Below are 21839 nucleotides of genomic sequence, written 5' to 3' on the forward strand. Positions count from 1 at the left end.
TATTTGCAAGATCTGACTTTATGATCTCATCTCCTTCACCTTCAATTTGGTTATTCCTTCAACAAATACCTTCATACATTTCTTCATTTCTGCCAGCCTTTGCTAGTTCCTTCATCAGTGGAAGCAGATCACTTAGGGCTCGTGAGATCTATCCTTCAAGCAGCAATATGCCATAGAATCCAGTACCTCTTCTCTTTGTCAGTTAGTTGCTAAGCAAAAAATATCCACAGAAACTGTGGATTCTGTATGTCAGAGTTGAAGGTACTGCTCTGGAAAGGGGCAGTAGAATTCATGCTTCCTTGAGATTGGGTAGCCATTTTCTATGCTCATTATTTTATGGTTTTAAAGCAAGGAGGAAGTCTTTGCTTCAGTCTAGTACTCACATATTTGAACAAGGTCCTATGTTCCCGAAAGTCCATTAATCTATATATTGTGTAACCAAGTCTGTTTAAAGTTGCCTACAAGGTGGATAGTATTATAATTAGAATTAATACGTTTGTGTTTTAAGTGTTATGATATACACAATTGTTGGGCATTCAGCTTTTAGAATTTCTGTTTTCCAAATAATGAAAGATGGTGGATAACCAGCAAGTATGGCTGTGATGAATCATTCCTTAGAAATATTTTAATTATGTGGCAATTTTGTTTGAACAGTTGATTCAGTCTGTGGCTCAGACAGTTAAACTCAATAATTTGGTTTAGCCTTAACTTCCCTTGCTCTTTTGCTTTTAATTTTATATTAAAAATCTCAGGAGATTTATCTCCTCCTTTGTGCTGAGTGTGTTAATTTAGTTTTTCAAATACTTGAGCATGGATGCTCTTTAACATTTGACTATCACTAGTATAGTCAAGGGATTTAAAGTCTATTCTGAGGACCTGTATTTAGACTTAATAGGCAAGGCATGGCTGACCTGTGGGAGAGATGGTTGTGTTTGCAGATAGTAGATCCTGTACTACTAAATCACCTTTTCAGTATTTCTTCTTTTTATCAAGGCATTTTCTTTGAAATATATTTGTAGTATGATTACTGTACATTTTTCTTGCTTGACCTTGTAAGCTTTTCCTTCATTTCTTATATGCTCATAGTAGAAAGCATATCTTTATGCACAGGTAACATCAGTTGTATTTATGATACCGGTACTTACTTTTTAAGATTTTATGTTAGATAATAAGCAATATGTTTCTGCAGATATTTTTCAGACTGTTCGCTGAGTAAATAAGAGAACTAGCTGGTGCCTTTCAACTGGGAAACTTAATAAAATATAGGACATACTGTGTTAGTTATATAGTAAATTATGCAAACATTTAGTAAGTTCTAAAATATAGGGTTTTTTAGATTAATCTTTCAGTCTCCTGTACTTGAATGTGTCACCAGGAACTTCAGTCTAAAGGGGAGTTGCCCGAAATTGCTTTCATGTGTCATTCTTCTGTCTAACTTTGGAAACTGCAGGTGTGAGGACGGGAAGGGAAGTATTGGTTGTGTATGCTGCCTTAAATTTGTTCAGCCATTGCATTGATCTTGTTATATTTGTTGCATGTGTATTTCCTGTGAAATCATTGCAGTGTTCTAATTTTTATTTTGTCATTTTTGTAGGGTTGCTCTGTGGATGAAATGAATCATGAGTTTCAAGCTCTTGCACTAGAATCTCGGGGAATGGGAGAGGTAAATATTTATAGATGCAATTTTATACAGTTGACATTTGCTTAGAATTTGTAATCCCCAAATTGATAAACCAGCCTTAAAAGAAGAGCTGAACAGCCATCACACTCATTTAAAAATAATCACCTAAACTAAGAAATACAACCAGAATAAAAGGCCAGTCAGCCTATAGGGAATTAAAAAAACAGAACATGCAAACAGATAGCTAGTGAAATTGAACCAGAATTGGCACAGTGAGCTCCTATATGCCCTATGCCTGTCTGGAGATAACAGGTAGCATTTTGTGCTGGCCACACAGCACCACATTGAGTAATCTCTTTGAGAGCTCATTCTTAAAACAGTTTTAGGGTTGAATACTTTTGTTTTCATTAAAGATATAATTAGGCGTCTAAATGAGCTGCTCTGAGAGCCTCAGGCTATGTGGTGGCATGCAAATGTAATAAATAAATGTAGAGTCAGTGAGCCAATTTGCAGTAGCAGCAAAATTGATGGTTTGGTACCAGATTTCAATGGCAACTACTGTAGAGTGGTTAAAAGATTCGATTAAGCTTGTTCTCAAATAGCTTGTTGCTGAAAATCAGTGGCAAATGTTCAGGGGTTTTGCCACTGCCAGATTTAGTGGTGCAGCAGTGAGAATACAGCCATGAAATTACTTATTCCTGTTGTAATTAATTTATCGTCAAAAGATTTCTGTGTTGAATTTTATGTGAAACCAGATTTGCATAGTCTGGGCAGCATGATGTGCAAATATATTTTAAAGTTGGCTGTGTTGTTTGTTTGTTTGTTTATTTGAGTGATTGATTGATATGCCACCCAATTAGCCATAGGCTCTCTGAACAGGTTACATACAGTCAAGAATAAAATACATCAATACAATAAGACAATAATATTGATAAAATTAATAATTATAAAACAACAGGTAATAGTAAAACAAATTAAATATATAAATTAAATAATCAACAAATGTTAATAAACAGGGAGAATGTAAACAATAATTCAGTAAAACAGCATCATTAACAACCAAAATAAAATTACTATACATTTTTACAGTTAAAATGGTTGCAGCAGCAAATTTAAATACAAACCGTACAAATTACTCTAGAGAGTATGTGCGTAACAAAAAGGTCTTCAGGTGGCATCTGAAGGAGTATAGAGTTGGCACATGCCTGATCTCCTGCGTAATCAAATTCTACAACTGGGGTGCAATACAAGGGAATGCTCTCCTCTTTGCCAACCCACTCAAGGAAGGAATGTAGTGGAGGGCCTTGGATGTTAACCCTAAGAGATAGGAAGGGTATATATGGAGAGAGGTGCTCCCTCAGATAACTTGGCCCCGGCACATTCAGAGCCTTGTATGTAAGCACTTTATATTGGGCCCAGATGGCAACTAGCAGCCAATGTAGCCTGTATAGGACTGGTGTGAAGTGTTCACAAATCCTGGTCATAGTTAGCAGGCACGCTGCACAATTTTGAACAAGTTGCAATGTCTGGACCGTCTTCAAAGGCAGCCCCATGGTAAGCACATTGCAGCAGTCCATGTGGGAGGTTAGTAGCACATGGGTAGCCATGGCAAGGCTCCACTGATCCAAGTAGGGATGCCACTGATAAATCAGCCAAAGCTGCTAGACAGCACTCCTAGATATGAGTCACCTGAGCAACAAGTGACAACTCAGGATCCAGGAGCACTCCAAGGCTGCAAATCCTGTCCTTTAGCGCGGAGCGCAACCCCATCCCGGACAGGTTGAAAACTCAACAGTTGAACAGATGGACTCCTTACCAACAGCACCTCCAACTTATCTGGATGCACTTCAGCTTATTGGCATACATCCCTTCCATTAATAAGCTCAAACAGTGGTTTAGAGCAGTCACTGCCTCACCTGGATATAGTTAGTAAAGGGATATAGTTATGTGTCAGCCTGCATGATCTTCAGAGGCATAAGAGACTAAACTAGTTGCACCATAGATAGTGAGCAAAATGTGTTTGCCAGAAATTACATTGAATGTTGTTGATGACAATGAAGTTGCTGAAAACAGTAACATAATCACACTGTATGGTATGTTCCCATACCAAAGACCACCTACCAATACCATCTCCCATTGTATCTTCAGTGAATGGGGACTACAGAAATAACTTACAGAAGCTACAGTATAGTCATCCCAGGTATTACCAGCTTTATCAGTCTTGGCTCAGTTTCACAAGTTACGGAGAGAGTGAAAGCTCAAAAAGATTGACCAGACTGGGTTTCTTTCTGTTCACTTGTTGTACACTGCAACATGTCCATCTTGATAGGGATTATACCAAAGGGGATCTGTGAGGAGACCCTGGATGCTCAATACATCATATTTCCTTACCTTCCCCACACTACCTACAGTGATACTTGAACAAAAGAACAGGTCACCTAAATGCCATAGTACTTGTAAGGAATTACTTACTATTGTATGGCTTATTTCCACTTCTGCATTCATGGAAAACAAAAAATAATTTATGGCTTTTGTGAAATGCTTTCACCTAATTGGCAGTAGAAGGCATAATAGAGCAGGTCATTTCACCAATTTGTGGGATTAAGGATGGAAATTCCTGAATAGTTTTGGGCTATGAGGCAGTAGCTATAAATACTCCTCCTTGTAAGTAGGGTAAGAAGGAAAAAAGTCCATACTAAAAAATAGAAAATCAAATTTCTTCAAAACTGCATTTTATATATAACTTTTCTTTCATTGTAATGTTTCTCTTTCTTAGAGATCAAATACTTCTTACAGAGGACAGCATCTATTTCAGTGGGACATAAGTATCTTAACTGTAGCTGCAGCCAATCACTCCAAGTTACAAAATTTTAAAGTACTGAAATAGCTGACATATTTTCCTAGGTTTAGAACTGGTAACTTGGAAACCCTATCTAAGCTGCATGGGATGTGAAGCAAAACCCCATTTTTTCCTGGTTTTAGAAGTATATTTGTAAGGTACTGTATATTGAACACTTGTTTTTCAAAATCATCAATAGGAAGGTGAATTTTCATGTTTTGGGGTATGAGAAGGAGATCAACTCACCCTATTAATTTGAAGTCATAATTTGGAAAGAGATGCTAAACAAATCTCCATACATCGTAAATAAACTAAATCTATATCAAGTTGGATCCAGTTACTTTCTTGTGGCAGAACCTGACTTTCTGCCCTGTATTCTGTCCCCACCATTCCCTAGAGCCCCCTGAAAACGCTTCGTGTAAGGCTTGGGCGCTCTTGTGAGTGGAACAGGCTCTGATGCAGAGGGAAGAGGAAGATGGCAGAAAATCAGCTGGAGGGACTGTCTTCCCTTTACGTATATCCTGCAATCTTTCTCTTAGTCCCTCATATGACAGTCCACTAAGAAGGAGTTCTCCAACCCTTGAGGGAGCATTTTCGGGAGGGTCTGGAGGTTAGCAGGAAAGTCAGTTTCTATTCACCCACATGTTCAGATATTTGGATCCACCTGTAGATGTGAAAAGCAAATCACAAGAAACACGGCCATTATGTAAAATAACTTAAACAGTAAATACCACCCATCATAAACGTGCAGGTGAGATTAGAATCTGCAAACAACTGTATGACTGAATGGAAATGGATTATAAGAAGAAACTTTGGTTCATGGGACCAGTAAAATTTTGTACGATTTGCAGTTTGATACAAGTTACATTGATGTGCCCCTAAACTAGCGAGGAGCAGTCAGGTATAATGGCCATGAAGCATAAAACTAATTATGCTTCATGGCCATTCTGGTTCTGGTATTGCCTGTAAATACTTTGAATTGTTAGTTAGGGCGTTATAGTTCGTTTCAGTAAGGAGCTGATCAGTAATGTTACAGGCCTGCATATAGTTCGTTATACGTATTTAGACCTTTCAGATGTGCTTAAATTCATGTAACTGGACATAGGTGGTAATCAAACTCATACACTGTTCCAGCCTTTATGTACCAGCATGTTTGCTATCAACGTTAGGAATGCATCACTTAATGGAATGTCTCAATGAACTTAAATGTTCAGTTCACACTGTCACTATGGGTTAAACAAACCATGGTTTGTTTAAGCAGTAGCATATGAATGACTTGTGGGGAGGAGAAACAACTTTGAAAGAACACAGCAACAGCCCATGGAGTTTGGACAACATGACAAGTCATCCCCAGGCAGATGATTACACAGATAGCACTTTGAATGCACTATGACCTAAGCAAGGCATTGACTCACAGCTGTTGGTCACTGTTTGATTGCCAAGAACTATGTTAATGCTCAGTGGTAAGTTTAGTTAAAAGGAAGGCTTAGAGACAAGGGGAAACTGATTTATCCCTGTTATGCAAGGATAATTTGGGAATTAATCATTAAACTGGTATCTCCTTTCTAAACAGCTGCTACCTGCCAAAAAATTTTGGGAACCAGATGATCCAGCGAAGGATGGACAAAAAGGCATATTCCTTGGTGATGAATGGAGAGAAGCTGCCTGGGGAACACCTCGTAAGTGTTGTGTATTTTAAAAATGCATGATCTGAACTCAATTTGGAAATTAAATTAGTGGGGAAGGATGATACTATGTTTGGTGATCTGAAAATCTGCTACACTCTGTGCTGGTGTACATATATCTGGTTAATTTAATGTCTTTTTTTCAAACAGACCACTCTATGTCCCAGCCTATTATGGTTCAGAGAAAGCCTGGGCATATTTTTCATGGAAACAGTGAAGTAAATGCTGTCTTATCTCCTCGATCAGAGAGTGGTGGCCTTGGTGTGAGCATGGTAGAATATGTGTTAAGTTCTTCTCCAGCAGATAAATTGGACTCCCGATTTAGGAAAGGAGCTTTTGTAAGTAACTTGTTTATGTCAACAAAAGTGATGTAGACTATTTACTGCTATATTTTCTGTACAGAGACAAGAATAGTGTGCTTGTGTACACCTGCTATGCTATTTGTATGAATATTATTTTCTTCCAAATAATAGCTGTGAACCAAAGTATAACATGCAGGACTTCATTGTACTCATTGGAACTTTTTTAGAGGTTTCCTGCCCCTGGAGGTCAGTTCTCAAAACAGATTAAATATGTATGTTAAATGTATCTTCACTTCAACTGCAAAAAACTTTCACCCTCATTTTTAACCCTTAATTGAGGCCATGACATGAAGAACTATTTGATGAGGTTATTTAGATTAAGCTGAAGGTTAAATTCATGGGCTAGAAAATAATTAGAATAACATGATTTTTTTCCTTACAACTTCATATGATAAATAGAAGTTACTTTAGCTTTTTATGTTTTACAGTATATATTAGCCTAGAGTTATGTTAATAGGTTGAAAATGGTTCTGTCAGTGGGACTCCATTCACAGAAGGGAAAGAAGTTATTTTTGTTGATTTCTTCAAATCTACTCCAGAAAGTTGGAAGAAGACCTTTTAGAAGAGTATACGAGAAGGTGGCTTAGCAAGCTGCAGAGGGAAGGCGAAAATCAGCAAAAAAAAAAAAAAAGTTATTTTCTAGTTTGATAAGCAGCAGTGTCCATGGGCTCTCTCCCACAGTCAGAATGTATATATTTTTTCCTGTGAGCATTATTGAGTCACACCACTTTATCTGGGATGACCACATGTAGTCATCGTTTCATTTCATATGCTGAAAGCACAGGTGCATATATGACATGCAGGAAAGTGTAGAATTGGGATTCTTTATGATGCTGTTTTTGTGATGTTTGATTCAGAATCAAATGTTCTTTTTCCCCAGGGTACTAGAGAAGCTGAAACAGATGGACCTGAGAAAGGAGACCAGAAAGGCAAAGCTTCTCCATTTGAGGAGGACAAAAACAGAGATCTTAAACAAGGAGATGATGATGATGTTACTAAACTAAATGGCAGAGTTTTGCCAAATGGAATGGATGCTGATTGCAAAGATTTTATGTAAGCCTGAAGCCATTTGAAAGTGTATTTGTAAGAAATAAAACTGTTAGGGATTGGAATATCAAGTTTTTCATTTTAATAAAATTTGTACATTTTAATAATTTGTACTGTATTTTGTGTAATACTTAACATCTTAATATGTGCAGCATGTCATGAGACCAGTTCAGCTTTCGTTTATTTAAAGTATTAATCTGGTTTCTGTGAAACAAGTGTTGGCAACCTGGACAGCTTTAAATCAGGATTGGGAAACTATTTTCCATCAGGAATTTGGACAGCCTCCATCCCTATGAGTAGAAGGATGTCCCTGGCTGACTTGCTGAGACCCAGCTTCAAATTAACCTGCACAAATTAGAGGCTAAACAGATTAGCTAATTCCAACAGTATATTTGATAAAGTTATCTCATGCATTTTTATGGCAAGAGACCGATCTCTCTTCCAGATACACTTTCACATCCAACATCTCATCAAAAATCTGCACTTATTTTGTGTAACGTTATGGCTAAGTGTTACTTGAATTTTTGTTCCTTCATTACTAGTGTCAGGGTCAAAGACAAAAGATGTACAGTAGACACAGCTTGTTTGATCACAAAGATGTGATCATATCTGAAAGGTGAGCACAGCTGAAGCGTATCTATCAGTCAACAGTAAGTGAGAAATTTATAATTAGGGGTAAAGTTTCTTTCCATATTTTCTGTATCCACCTGTTGCACAGTCAGTTTTTCCATGAGGCCTTTTTGTTCATAAGCTTATTTAGTTTACATATAGTAACATGTGGAAACAGCACAATTTTGTGTATCCTTCCCCCCCCTAACAGTAGCAGGTCATCTAGGTCATCAGCCATGCTGTTCTTTTCCATCTTCTCATTTTTTCCAGTTTCCTTCATTTGCTGCTTAACAGTCTGTAACTCCTGGAGCCCACTGAGCATACTTGGTCCTCCTTAGCTGTTTTTGCATTCAACCATCTGAGTTGGCTGTTACATGGAATGATAGATAAATGTCACTTTCAAATTATTTGTTTAGTATATGCGATTCTCAAGTTCCGTTATTTAAACAGTTGTGCTTTATAGAAGCCCTGTTTTTCTTTAAGCAGTCGTACTCCTGGAAGTCGGCAAGCCTCCCCAACTGAAGTAACTGAGCGTCTCGGGCCTAACCCAAGCACCGCAGAAGGGCTGGCTTCCCTTCCTAATCCTGCAACCCATAAGCCACTGGTGGAAGAATTTTCAAACTCTGAATCTCAGAATCTGGATGCTATGGAACAAGTGGGTCTTGATTCTCTGCAATTTGATTATCCCGGAAATCAGGTACAAATGGACTCTTCTGGAGCTACTGTGGGACTCTTTGATTACAATTCACAGCAGCAGGTTAGTGTTTTCATACAGTCATGTTAAAAGTGGAATTACTACATGATGACAATTATGCCACTGCTAATGGTCGTTCCATAAAGTTCTGCACCCTTTGTCTTTACCTGTGTCCTGTAGTCATCATCCAGTTGATTTCCCCACACCAGTTCCTTATTACTGGCTGGATGGATAGCAAACTGTGTGATAGCCATAGGTCACTGGTACATTTTGCAGAAAACAAATGACAGTGTGCCTCATAGGGCCACCATTGGCAGCAGCCAAATGTTTATTATCATACGTAATTCTGCCCCAATGCTTCATATAAATGAATTCTACCTTGATTTTAAAATTCAGACATGACTATGTTGGACAGTCCTGCGACAAGAACTCCAAGAAGTAGTATTGGGCATAGTTCATTGTTTAAATTATAATGTGGGGTTTCTTGAAGATAGAGTATTAAATTGTCCATTCTTCTTAGCTTTTTCAGAGGACAAATCCTCTTACTGTCCAGCAGTTAACAGCAGCCCAACAACAACAGTATGCCCTGGCAGCAGCACAGCAACCACACATAGGTGAGACTTCTTTCAAAGTATGCCTCCCTCAGATGTCAAATAAAATACCTTTCAAAGTACATGTTAATAATAATCTTCTTAGTCTGGGCTGGATTAGGAAATTAACTAAAAAGGTGTGTACGTAAGTTGTTTCATAACTGTGCATATGGGTTTGAATAAATATATTTTTCATACGATGTCCATTACTGTGTTAAGTGGAAGGCCAGTTCGTGCGACAGAACTTTTGCTTCCCTATCCTCCCTCTTGAGAAAGTCAGTGAGACCTACCAAACATGATGAGTTGTGCATTCCAGTGGAAGGGAATAGCTTGAAATCAGGAGCCTTGTCCATTGAATTTTTTTTGGAGGTATTGGGTGCTGCAGGTAGGACAGGGGGAAGGTAGAAATCCATTGCATGAGCTGCCCTTTTCCGATGCAGTGTTGGCGATCACCTTTGCATTTTGATTGCCAAACAATGTAGGTACACGTACATAGTTTAAAACTGGAGTTTTGGGGCCTGTAGGCACATGTGACATTTTTAATTTGCTCAAACTAAACATCTAAACAATTTAGATATTTTTTTTTTCAGTCATGGGGGCACACTTAACACTTTTTTGAGGCTGCTGACCTCTATTTTTACTCCCTGAGCTTCCCATATTGGTTTCATCCGCTTCTTTTTGTTCCCTCCACTCTTTCCCATTCAGGCTTTCCTTCACTTACTGTTTCTCCTGCCTTATTCCCACCTCTGCTTCTTCTGCTTCTGTTACCTCCAGTCTTACCCCAGCTGTTGCTCTCTCACACACTCTACCATTGCGTCTTTCTCCTGCTGCAGTCACTTCAGCAGTGAGGAAGCAGAAAGTTGGTAGGCCTGCTGTCTTCTTTCTCCCTCACTGCTGACTGGTGAGAGGTAGAGAACAATGGTGTGAGAAGGAAAAAGCAAATTAGATGAGTGAGAGGTTACTTAGGGTCTAATGTGCCTACTTGGGGTCCTACCAACCACTAGATTGTCAAAGTCAGTTTTTTTTTTAATTGCTTACATCAATATGTTTTGAGCTCCTGAAATGCTTGTTTTAGTGTATTTAGAGATGTAATTCAGCGCTGACTGTTCACCAGTGAAATGGATTTCCCTTCCTTCCCCTGTGCATGTTCCAAATCTACTTGGCAGTGTTGAAACACCTTCTGAAGCAGATTTGGAACACATGGGGATGCAGGGTGAGGAGAGCAGTGGACAGTCCCCTGACTTCATCTTCAGTTTAAGATGTCAACAGAAACTATGAATATTTTTGGCGGTAGAACATGAACCTGGCAGTTAAATGATAGAAGTGGTGTGTACTGTGCTTTTCATATCTTCTGAAACCCCATCAAGCAGTGAATTTTCGGGGCTAATAAATCTACTGGTTGTATGATATAACAGTATACATGGTGTCTGTTTTTGGTGAAATTGAACTTTTTGTTACTGTAACAGGTGTATTTTCAGCAGGCTTGGCTCCAGCTGCTTTTGTGCCAAACCCTTACATTATCAGCGCTGCTCCACCAGGTGCTGACCCATACACAGCAGCAGGTTTAGCTGCAGCAGCTACATTAGCAGGTAAGACAGAACTGTTGCCCAGTTACGGCAATCTCTTCTTTTCTAGAAATGCTTAAGTTGGTGCTTTTCCATATACATTGTGTTGGACATAGGCAAATAAGACTTTACAAGAAAGTTGAGGTGTTCAAGTTTTAAGATAGCTGTTCCTTTTTTTTTTCTTTTTTTTTTTGAGTCTGAGAAATATGTGTCTTTTTCCATCTTAGCAATCTTTTTTCATTCTGCCTTGTTGCCAAGATTTCATATTGTGCACTATAGGAATACTGAGGCAAGATGTAGCACAGGCAGTAAGAAGCTGTAATGCAAAATCTGACCAAATAATATCAGTCAGAATTAGTGGAAAACCTATCAACATAGCCATCATTCAAGGCTATGCTCCAACAACAGATGCTGAAGCAGAAGAAGTGGAAAATTTTATACAGGTGTTCAAGAGGAAATTGATAACACACCAAAACAAGGCATGCTGCTAATCCTAGGTCCCTGGAATGCATAAGGTAGAAACAAAGCAGAATCAAATGCTGCAGGAAAATTTGGCTTAGGGGTAAAAAATGAAACCAAATGACTCATTTAATTTTGCAAAATCAACGATGTATTCATTGCAAAGACATACTTCAAGCAGACTGCTCAGATTATTGTATTACATGGACTTCACCAGATGACCTTTACAGAAATTAAATAGGTTGTATAATTAGAAGCAGAAGGTGGAGAAGCTGTATTCTGGCTGCCAGAGGAAGACCAAGGGCAGACTACGGTAGTGACCATCAGCTCTTACATTCAACAATCAGAATTAAGCTAAAAAAATCGCTAACAGAAAAATAGTGCCAAAATATAACTTAAGTAACATACCCAAAGAATTTAAAGTCCACACAAAGAACAGATTTGCAGTGCATTGTGAAAGTTTTCAAATGCCTCAGCTCAGTCATCAATTCAAAGGGAAATTCAAAGAAGAATGAAACTTGAAAGGCAGCAATGAAGGAACTAGAAAAAATAATCCAGTGTAAGGATGTTTACTGGAGACCAAGGTCAAGATCATCCAAATAATTATATTCCAATCACAGTCTGTGGGTGTGAAAGCTGGACAGTGAAGAAAGCTGACATGAAGAAAATTCATGCATTCAAAACATGGTGCTGGAGGAGAGCTTTGTGAATACCCTTGACAGACAGAAAGACAAATAAGTGGGTCCTAGATCAAATCAAGCTTTTCCTGGAAGCAAGAATGATGAAACTTGATGCTGTCATACTTCAGATACATGATGAGAAGGTCAGACTACCTGGAAAAGAAATCATGTTAGGGAAAGTCAAAGGCAGAAGACAAAAGGAAAGACCAGATATGAGGTGGATTAAATCCATAAAGGAAGGCGTGACCTCCAACTGGAAGACTGAACAGAACAATTACGGACAGAACATTGTGGAGGGCTTTCATTCATAGGGTCACCATAAGTTGGAAATGACTTGATGCATATAACAGTAACAACTATATGACTTCTGAGGAACTTATACAAGCAAAGATTTTGATGAAGAAAATAAGGCCTCCTTCAATTGGTGCAATGTCAAGTATTGCGTTTTCAAGCATCAGTTTACTTTTTTCCAAGAAATTTTCCTTATTTAGGCATTCAGCTAATTTCTGAGTCATCCCTTCACCCATCTTGAGACCAGAAAAAAAATGCAGGTTTAAATACATGCTTAAATGCAAAGGGAGTTCGCTGGTTAAGGACAGACATAGTATTCATCTTGTATGAGAAGTACATTACAAATTGCATGGGTGCCTTCTTGCTCGTGTTAATTTGCTTGATCTGTGTGGTGTAGAATGACTTTTTAAATGATGATTCCCACTATGTCCACAACCATAACCATCAGCATGCCAGTCATAGGGATGTTCCAAATTCCTTCCTCGAATGTTTGGCTTTCAGTTGTTCTAATTGTTCTTACATTTATTGTGTGCTGACAGTGGTGTTCAGTAGATCGCTATTTTTATAGCATTATCCCTGTGCCACTTGCAGTTCTGGCTTTTTTTTATACCTTCCATATGCTTCTGCTGGTGTGCCTTGACTGCATGAAAGGGGGAGAACTGGTGGGAATTGAAGATGTGTCATAGTGTGCATTCAAATGGCTATGTTGAAGATAGGAAAGTGTGCCTGCTTTTGATTTTGTGGGGAATCACTTTGTAAGTAAGGCTAATCACATTGTATAGGTGGTTGTTAAATGCTGTGCCTTTATATTAAATGATCCAAACTATTTCCAAGTCTGAGAAGAAATAACATTTCTGGAAAATAGCTACAGCTCACATAACATTTGTGTATCCTTTTTATCCTCCTTTTCAGTCTCTTTGTTTCTTACGGGACTTGATTACTTTCCAATAGGAAGGTAATTCTTTCACTAATTCTAATGTGGAAATACTTTAGAGGCAGAAAGAGGAAAATCTGTGTTTTGGATTCTGGATTGGGTATTTGGAGAATCATTCCACTGCAGGAGGGTATCAGTAGATAGGTCTTATCATATGTCTGGTTTATTTTTGCATTGTGTAATATTTTTAGAAGACTTTGCTTACTATTTATCAACTTATTATTACAAGTAATACTACTTATTACTACAGATCATATTTGTACATGACATATTGTTTGTTTGTTAGGGCCAACAGTGGTCCCTCCTCAGTATTATGGAGTTCCTTGGGGAGTGTATCCAGCCAACCTGTTTCAGCAGCAAGCAGCAGCTGCAGCAAACAACACAGCTAATCAGCAGGCTGCATCACAGGCACAACAAGGACAGCAGCAGGTAAACCAGCTATTTAGACACCTGAAGACTTTTTAAAAATAGTTGTCTGTTTGCACAGTTTGCCTTATAGCAGAGTGTACTGTTGTGGAAAAAGTAATAGAAGTAAAGTAAATAATAACACACAACTTGCTGGACAGTAGTTTGTATGCAGTTCATAAACTTTTAATTTTTCCAGCATATTTCATTTTCAGATCATCAGTTTTCAGTTCATCATCTCCCAGGGAAGGGGGCAGCTAGTTCGGGGAGAGCTCTGGTTCAAAAGAATCTGGCTTCTGAACTTTGAAGGCAGCCTCTATTTTTGAGCAGAAAGAGGACAGGCCCCTCCATTTGCCCTAGCATGGTTGCCTTCAGACATGCTTCAGCTGGGATGAATCCAGTATTGGTAATCTGCCTATGGAAAGGAAACCACTGGCAGAATTGGTGTCACCTCTTCAGTGCAGCCCTGTGTACCCTCTAGCGAATATCTGAGGGGGGTGCAGGGGATGCAATGGAGAAGAGAGCATGAAAAAGTTCCATTGTACAAGTAGACATCTGCTCACAAAATTTAAATGTTGGATTTAAGTCTGGTTGCAGGCCTCTTAGCAACCCCCCCCCCCAAAAAAAAGTACAAGATCATATAGAGGAAGGGAAGGAACTAAGCAGGTAGGATAGCTCTTACTTAAACTATCTTCCTGGTTAAACTTCCATACTGGTTCAGAAATGAAGGAGAATCCTATTGACTCATCATCACCACAGTCTTGCCTGTGTACAGTTGGCTATGGATTCATAAGCATGTCTCCCAGGACTGCTGAGCAATATTGCCACTTCCCTATGCAGTTACTGAGCAACAGATGGTAGATCTGTGACACAACCACCGTATTACCACCCAGCAAGGACCATAAAAGAGCCTGTAGCAACTTTCTAAACTGTGGCTTCCTGAGCAGTGCACATGGGATTATGAAACCACCATAATTCCAGGTAATGCCCACAAGGTATCCTGAGTTCATGTTTCCTTTGGGAGATTCCACTGCTCTTTATCCACTGCTCTTCATTACCTCTGAAGGAATAAAGAGGCCTTGCACTCCCTCACCTACCAACATAATATTTGAATGGGAAGAGCATCTACCTGGCCTATTGAGAGCCAGTTGTGTGGTGATTGGAGTATTGGATTAAGGACCTGGAGGAACTTGCTGGGTGAGTTTTGGCCCCTCACTCACTCTCAGCCTAACTCACCTCACAGGGTTATTGTTGTGAGGATAAATGGAAAGGAGGAGAAGTATATAAGCTGCCTCATTTTCTTGCAAAGGGGAAAAGGGTGGGATATAAATGCAGTGTAATAATAAATAATATTGTGCAGAAGATTAAGATGAACCTGGCCTACTGCCTTATCTGTTTAGCTACTTCTTCCCTTGTCCTGTTCACATAGGGAATGATAGTAATAATTGCAAACCAAGAGTATGGCCATTGCCAGAGGCAAGTGCTTTTCCCTTCCCCTCTCTTTCCCATGATGGAAGAGATGGTCTTAATAAATTGCGTATCTGCTCCCCGTTCAGCTTCCTCCTTTCTAGTCTGTCCACTGCACATCTGTCAGTTCCTGAGAGCACTTTCTGTTAGTCATTCACAGATGTACAGGATACTTTAAACATAAATATTATTTTTGAGGGGCTTATTATAACTTTATTCAAACCCATCGTGGTACCCCTGCAAAGGTCTTACTCTGAAAATTCTTTTTCTGGTAACACTTAATATTGTGCATCAACTATCTGAGTTTGAGGATTCCTGTTTATGAAAATGTATTTCTCACCAGAGTAAAAGTGATCTCCCTTGCTTCTCAGGTAAACATGGCCTTTGACAAGGCTCAAGCATTCACTCTACAATCCCATCCATAGTCCACTAGATCATGAAAGAGGGTGGTGTGAAGAGCTGTCATTTACCAACTCTATGGACAGTACATGTCTCTGTGTCTTTCTAGAGGGTTTCCGTAGCTTCACTGGTATTCTGGTCTAAGGAAGAATATGGAACTGATTTCTAGTTTAGAATCTAGCAGGTTGCTTGGGGCTATTGATCTCATAGTCCTCAAATCTCATGTTTTGAGAGTGGGATGATACCTCTTTGTACCATTTGTACTATTCTCTCTGCAGCTAGAACTGCTGCCTAACAGCTTCCTTCAGTGTTGAATCCAGTCTTTGAGGGAGGTCTGTTACTGCTGTCAGTTTTTGTTCTGTGCTGAATTGGGATAAGAAGTTTTGCAGCTTTTGTCATTGTAGAGTTTTTCAACTCTGCTTAATAGGGCTTTTTTGAATGCCAGCTGCAACCTTTCTGCATAGAAGATCAACAATTCACAGGAAAGTCAGAACTTCCCTTTTTACTTGCTGTTCATGCAGCTTTTATTTTAATCTTATTTGGTCTGATTTGTAAATGATTTTAGTGCAAAACTGCTGCATAAATCATTCACACTATACAACATGAGATGATGCAGTAAGCATTGTTAAGTACCAATTTCTGGGTTGTATAGAACTGGTAGCTTAGCACTTAACATGATGCAGGGGCATCTAGTTTTCACCAGTTCTTTCCCCTTCGTAATTTAGCCCTCTGCTTTATAATAGCAATTTATTGGGGCTTGCAGTGGGTGGGTGGATTGGCAGAAATCAGAAGTCCCAGTTTGCATAAGCAGAGGTGCTTTCTCTTAATGCAAAGCCACCACTGAATACACCCTTTAACTTTATTTAAGTTTGCTGAATGTGAATGAGGATAGTTATCCAACCCACCTCTCTCCCTCTCCCTTACACACACACACACACTGAAACAAAGTATCAAAAATGTATGGATCAGCATAATGTGATCTAGTAATAAAAGTCTGCTGCTTTTCAAATGAAATTGATTGATACATGTTAATATTTTATCAATGTTCTATTTCAGTTTCCTACACACTATTAGAAATGATGTGCTCCTTAGGCAAGGTGCAGATGTAACGTTCTTAGGCTCCTAATCATGGTTAGGATCTCTTCCCATCTGACTCCCCTTTTCAGAGTATATCCATGTAGTATTCTGTCTCTGTCATAATGGTAGTAATGGTTTGCTTAAACATACTTCTGAGTGATTTTACCATTTCTAGTTTAGCTAACGATGGTTAATGTTAATATGTGCATATGCACCATGGTTAGCTATGAAAAGATAAGAGAAGGCTGACTTTGCATGTTATGCAGTCACTTCATCAGATTTAGGAAATCAGGCTATGTCTCTGCCAGCCTTTAGAGCAGAATTTCATTAATGGCCCCTCTGTATTTAAAACTATTGCCTGTTGGATGCTACAGTAACATACCTTGCTAGTTGTTGAACCTCCATTATTTCATTCTTGAGGGAGCAAAATACAGCATTTTAAAAGATGTACATAAATTTATGAATGCAGATTGGCTAAAAGGGTCAGTGAAGGCATAGTACTTGCTCCCCTCTCCCATGGATCAGGAATGAGCAGTGCGGTCATATCACAGGCTTCTCACACAGCTCCCTTTCTTCATCCTTAGCTATGGCTCGTCATTGTATCTGCACTCCCATTAACCAAAACAGGGCCATGCCCAGAATGTGAAACTCTTGGTTGAAATCCTAGGTTAAGAACACACCCTGGCTTGTATTGACTATACATGACATGAACAAGACAGTAACAGTGAACCATGATTAAAGGTGGTGAGGAGAATTTGCATTACAGGAGGGGCACTGGGGAAGTGAGTGTCATTGCATAGACTGTGAACCATCTGTAAACATGGTTTAGGGCCAGCAAGCATCACATCTGCATTGGTCCAGGATTGTAAATATCTCACAAAGCTACATAGCCCCAGGTTTATGGCAAGTCTTAAAACATTAAGCGATAAAAGTTTAAAGGCTGAGAGTGAGTGTGAAGATGGATGTTGAAAACTATAATCTGCTTGCCACACTTATCTACTAAAATGTCTGGACTGCATTTTTTTCTATTTCTGCACTTCTGTTGAGTGGTTCTAGAAGTCCTTGAACATTGATTTTATGTTTCTTATGCCATGATTCCTTTGTCAAAGTAGTCTAAGCCTGCTACATTTGTCTTTGTTTAAGCATATTAAAAATACAACCCAACAGTACACAATAGATGCGCAGACATTTTTATTATATTGCCATTTTTTATACTTCACATTTTAAGCAAGTAGTGTCGCCATTGGTCTTTTGTAGGTTCTTCGTACTGGAGGAAGTCAGCGCCCTCTTACTCCCAATCAGGGTCAGCAAGGGCAGCAGGCAGAGTCACTTGCAGCAGCTGCGGCAGCAAATCCAGCTTTGGCTTTTGGTCAGGGTCTTGCCACAGGCATGCCAGGTATATAACGATGAGTTAAGGAAACAAAGAACAAGTTCAAGCTAAATATCCTAAAATCTGGTTGTGATCACAGTAGATTACCTACATAGCTATCATTTCTTTATAACTGTGGTGTTCAGCTTGGGTAAAACTTTGAAATGTGACTTTCATTAACCATATTTATGGCTGGCAGAATAAGGGCAGGAGAAATGTGTGCACAAGATGGAAAAGGTGGGAAAAAGTGTGTGGTGTTATAGCTTGCTCCCAGTCCTTTTAGTGCAGGGTGTTATGTCTGCACTGTCCCTAGGAGAATTCAACAGTTCAATACTAACTTTTAAAATGCGTCTTCCAAAGGATATAATGCCTTGTATCCTTAAAAAAAAAAAAAAATGGGCAGCATTGTAGTTGAACAATGGCACTTTTCCTCTTTCCTGCTATAGTTCCTTGCATCCTCCAACCATTCACTCCTGAGAATCAAGGGACTCTCTGCAATAGGAGTGGGGTGTGATGCACTGGGGGTAGGATCTGCCCCTAACTGGTGGGGGAGAGCCATAAATGTGAGATTATCCCCTTGCAAAACTGAAAATGCCTTCAGTTTGTACAATGAACAGTTTGAATCTGAGTCAGTATGTGTGTGTATGTGCACATGTCTATACCTTAAATGTAACACAGATTATTTGTGATACTATTTAACATACAGCCTAGTGCTTTGTGATTAATTTTTCAATGCTGATTCTGAAAAATTCTGGTATAATTGATCTTAAATCATTTGCATGTAGAACATGCATTTAGAAAAGCTCTGCCTTCCATTAATTGATAAACTAATTTGCGTCACATGCCTTTTACTGTTAGATTTTGCATTTACATGAATGGCACTCACTTTAAGGTTTGTACTGTTGTTTTCATAGTTGTATTTGTCTGTGTTTATGCAAATCACAAAGCTATAAGTGGCAGCTGAAAATGACTGATAGTAATCTAGCTTGGACATGATTACAGATAGTGTTGTTACTGCTTCAAGTAGCTTTTCTTCAGAACATTTCAGGTCCCCGATAAATGGGTTATCTGGCATGGTCCAAGGTAGAACTTATAACTTCATTTGTTAATGTAACATCAGTATGAGCTTAGTGCCATGCAAAATTTGCATGTTTTACTCATCTCAAATAAGTTGAGTGATCTTTTCCCTAGAGAGAGTAGAGGAAAAGTGGCTGTTGAAAGTAGGATTCTTGGTGCATCAAATTTAGACTTTAGCTCTGGCATTGGTTTTCTGGCAAGCACTTTGAACTAGAACCATTGCATAATAATTACATTACATTTCTATACCACCCATAGCAGAAGCTCTCTGGGTGGTTCACAACATTTAGGTCAGCCATCCAAATTTCAGCCATGCCTGAGCCTAGTTAGCTTCCAGGTCAAGATTAGGCACTTCTATCAATTTCTGGAGTTACTATTTGCACTGGAGTTTTTTCTTGACTCTATTCTAAATATTAAGTGAACACCTAAATGATATAAGCATCCTTTGATATTCAAAGGTGTGGTGTCTTTCAGAATTCATATCATTCTGTTTAGTCAAACTAGACAAATAGCAAGCCACATCTTTTATCATTGAAACATAGCCTCAGCCACACCAGAGTCTGTTTGACTTGGCACGTCTAACATGCAAAGGAAACAATCTGAAGTGCATGTGCACATAGGCATGCGTGCACGCACATGTATAGAACTAGGGAGGAGGCCCCACTGGATACAGGAGGACTTACTTCCAAGTAAGCGTGCATAGGATTGTACTGCTACAGCACAATTCCATACATGTTTATTTGGAAATAAGTCTCATAGTGCACAATGGCCTTCCTCCTCCAAATTATGTGTGTGTGTGTATAAGATTGCAGCCTTATTCGCACACCCTGTGTAACTAGGGAGGAGTACAGGTAGGTTGCTGTTTGATTTGTTTATATAGAAGCTCATTAATGCTATGTATAGAGGTTCATTATTCAAAGCTTGAATCATAACTTTGATTGTGGAAGAATACTTCTACCTCTACAGAAATGTTTTAAAGAGTTTAGAATTTGATAGAGTACAACATATTAAAAAGTGTTCCAACGAGAGACAGAGGACAGACTAAACAATTTTATTTTGTATTTTCTTTATGCAAGTGCAATGAAGACAAAGGTGCCAGAGGTTTTGTTCTTCTAATTGCAGTTCAATATTTTCGAAAGACAGATTGACTTGAGATTGGAAACAGCAGTGATGAACAATGACTTCAAAGAATTAATGGCATTGCTGACATACAGAGCCAAGACACTGGCAAAACGATGCCTTGTGGTTAAACTAATAACCTTGCTAGTACTGTTCAAGGGCTTTAGAGAGATCAGGGGTCTTAAAAGTGCTGTTGGCGGAAGCAAAAAGCAGTAAATTTACTGCTAACACTAAAGAAAAAGGCCATAGATTATATATCATTTTTGATTGCTTATGTTATATCTAACTCAGAATCCAAATGATAAGGTGAATGGAAATGAACAACTGACACACCGCATTATTAGTGAACTAGTACTTGCAGATGACACCAAATTGTTCAAGATAAATCCAAAAGTTAAACTGGAAAGGTTTTGTTTTGTTTTTGGAAGGGTAGGCTATAAATACCTTAAAATGGCATAGGAATAGCAATATTTTTTTCTATTTCCTGAGAAGAAAGGTATAGGATCCAGATCCTTTAGCTATTAGAGATAACAGGTCAAATTATGATTGATTTTAAAAGAGTTGGCCAGTTTTTATTGCCAGCTGGCTCATCACAGATTATTTAACTCAAGATGAGCCATAGTGCATGAAAGGTGTGTGTATCCAGCATTTTGAATAGGTGGTGCTTAATAAGGGGTTATGCCAGTTTGTACAAATCTGGCCATTGTGGGTTATTTAGGGTTAATCCCTTCTGTAAACCTACTACTAATCAAGTAATATAAATCAGCAAAGAAAATAATTAAGAGTTCTGGCTTTCTCTTGCACAAGCAGCAGACTGCCTGATTGCTTCTGTTTGGCTCTTCCCACCTGGGGTTATGATATGAGGAAGCCAAAACTTATAATTACATCTGAACAGGACTCTTGAGTTTGCCATTCAACTAACAAATCTGAGTTTGAAGCCAAGATCTAAAGTAGTTTCCAGTTCCAGGTTTGTTCCAATTCCTGGCACAAGCCAGGAATCTGGCTTGGACATGGCTCTAACACTTTTCTTCCTGGTAAGTTTTAGGTTAGTTATAGGTAATGAGAGGAGCCAAGTAGATAGATTTGGCAATGTGCAGAATAAGCCAAGATTCTCCAGAATTCTGGCTGATGTTTTATCCAAACAAAACCATTTGTTCAGAATTCCAGTTCAGGGACATACATAGTGTGTTAGGACCATCATCCTTGTACTAACAACAGCACATCCTGATGGTGACCATGTAAATTGCTATTTGCCTGTATAAGCCAGTACTTTGTATAGTGCAAGTTCATTTTTAAAGAGTTTGCATTATGTTACTTGTAACATTTATTCTCTAACAGCCTATTCTGCATTCTTTACAGAAGAGCAGTAAGCAGAGTGCAGTGAAAGCCTGACCATTTGCTAGCATGTGAAATGGTAGTGAAGGTAGTAGAACAGCACAGTTTAGTTTTGTGTGTGCATTTGTAATATGGAACTGTGTAATTCCCTTTCTAACAAGCCCTTTCATGTCCCTTTGAGTTTATATACTTGATTGATTTCAGGTATACAATTT

At 38.8% G+C, this 21839-nt stretch overlaps 1 protein-coding gene across 12 annotated transcripts in view; it reads left to right on the top strand.

Annotated features, from left to right (window-relative positions):
* The window catches only part of PUM2 (pumilio RNA binding family member 2), a 69952-nt gene that overhangs the window by 16194 nt on the left and 31919 nt on the right, over positions 1-21839 (top strand). For 5 of the 12 annotated variants that reach the window (XM_044445214.1, XM_044445205.1, XM_044445210.1 and 2 more), the window contains exons 2-10: positions 1595-1663; positions 6034-6139; positions 6296-6483; positions 7388-7560; positions 8647-8920; positions 9378-9471; positions 10914-11036; positions 13663-13805; positions 17982-18120. In XM_044445214.1, coding sequence (XP_044301149.1) covers positions 1613-1663; positions 6034-6139; positions 6296-6483; positions 7388-7560; positions 8647-8920; positions 9378-9471; positions 10914-11036; positions 13663-13805; positions 17982-18120 — 1291 coding nt within the window. In that variant the 5' untranslated portion in view covers positions 1595-1612. The remainder of the gene's footprint in view (positions 1-1594; positions 1664-6033; positions 6140-6295; positions 6484-7387; positions 7561-8646; positions 8921-9377; positions 9472-10913; positions 11037-13662; positions 13806-17981; positions 18121-21839) is intronic. The other 7 variants (XM_044445215.1, XM_044445206.1, XM_044445211.1 and 4 more) reach the window with 3 other exon arrangements.

Source organism: Varanus komodoensis, unplaced genomic scaffold (genome assembly GCF_004798865.1).
Source record: "Varanus komodoensis strain SLA01 unplaced genomic scaffold, ASM479886v1 scaffold47, whole genome shotgun sequence".
Taxonomy (NCBI): Eukaryota; Metazoa; Chordata; class Lepidosauria; order Squamata; family Varanidae; genus Varanus; species Varanus komodoensis.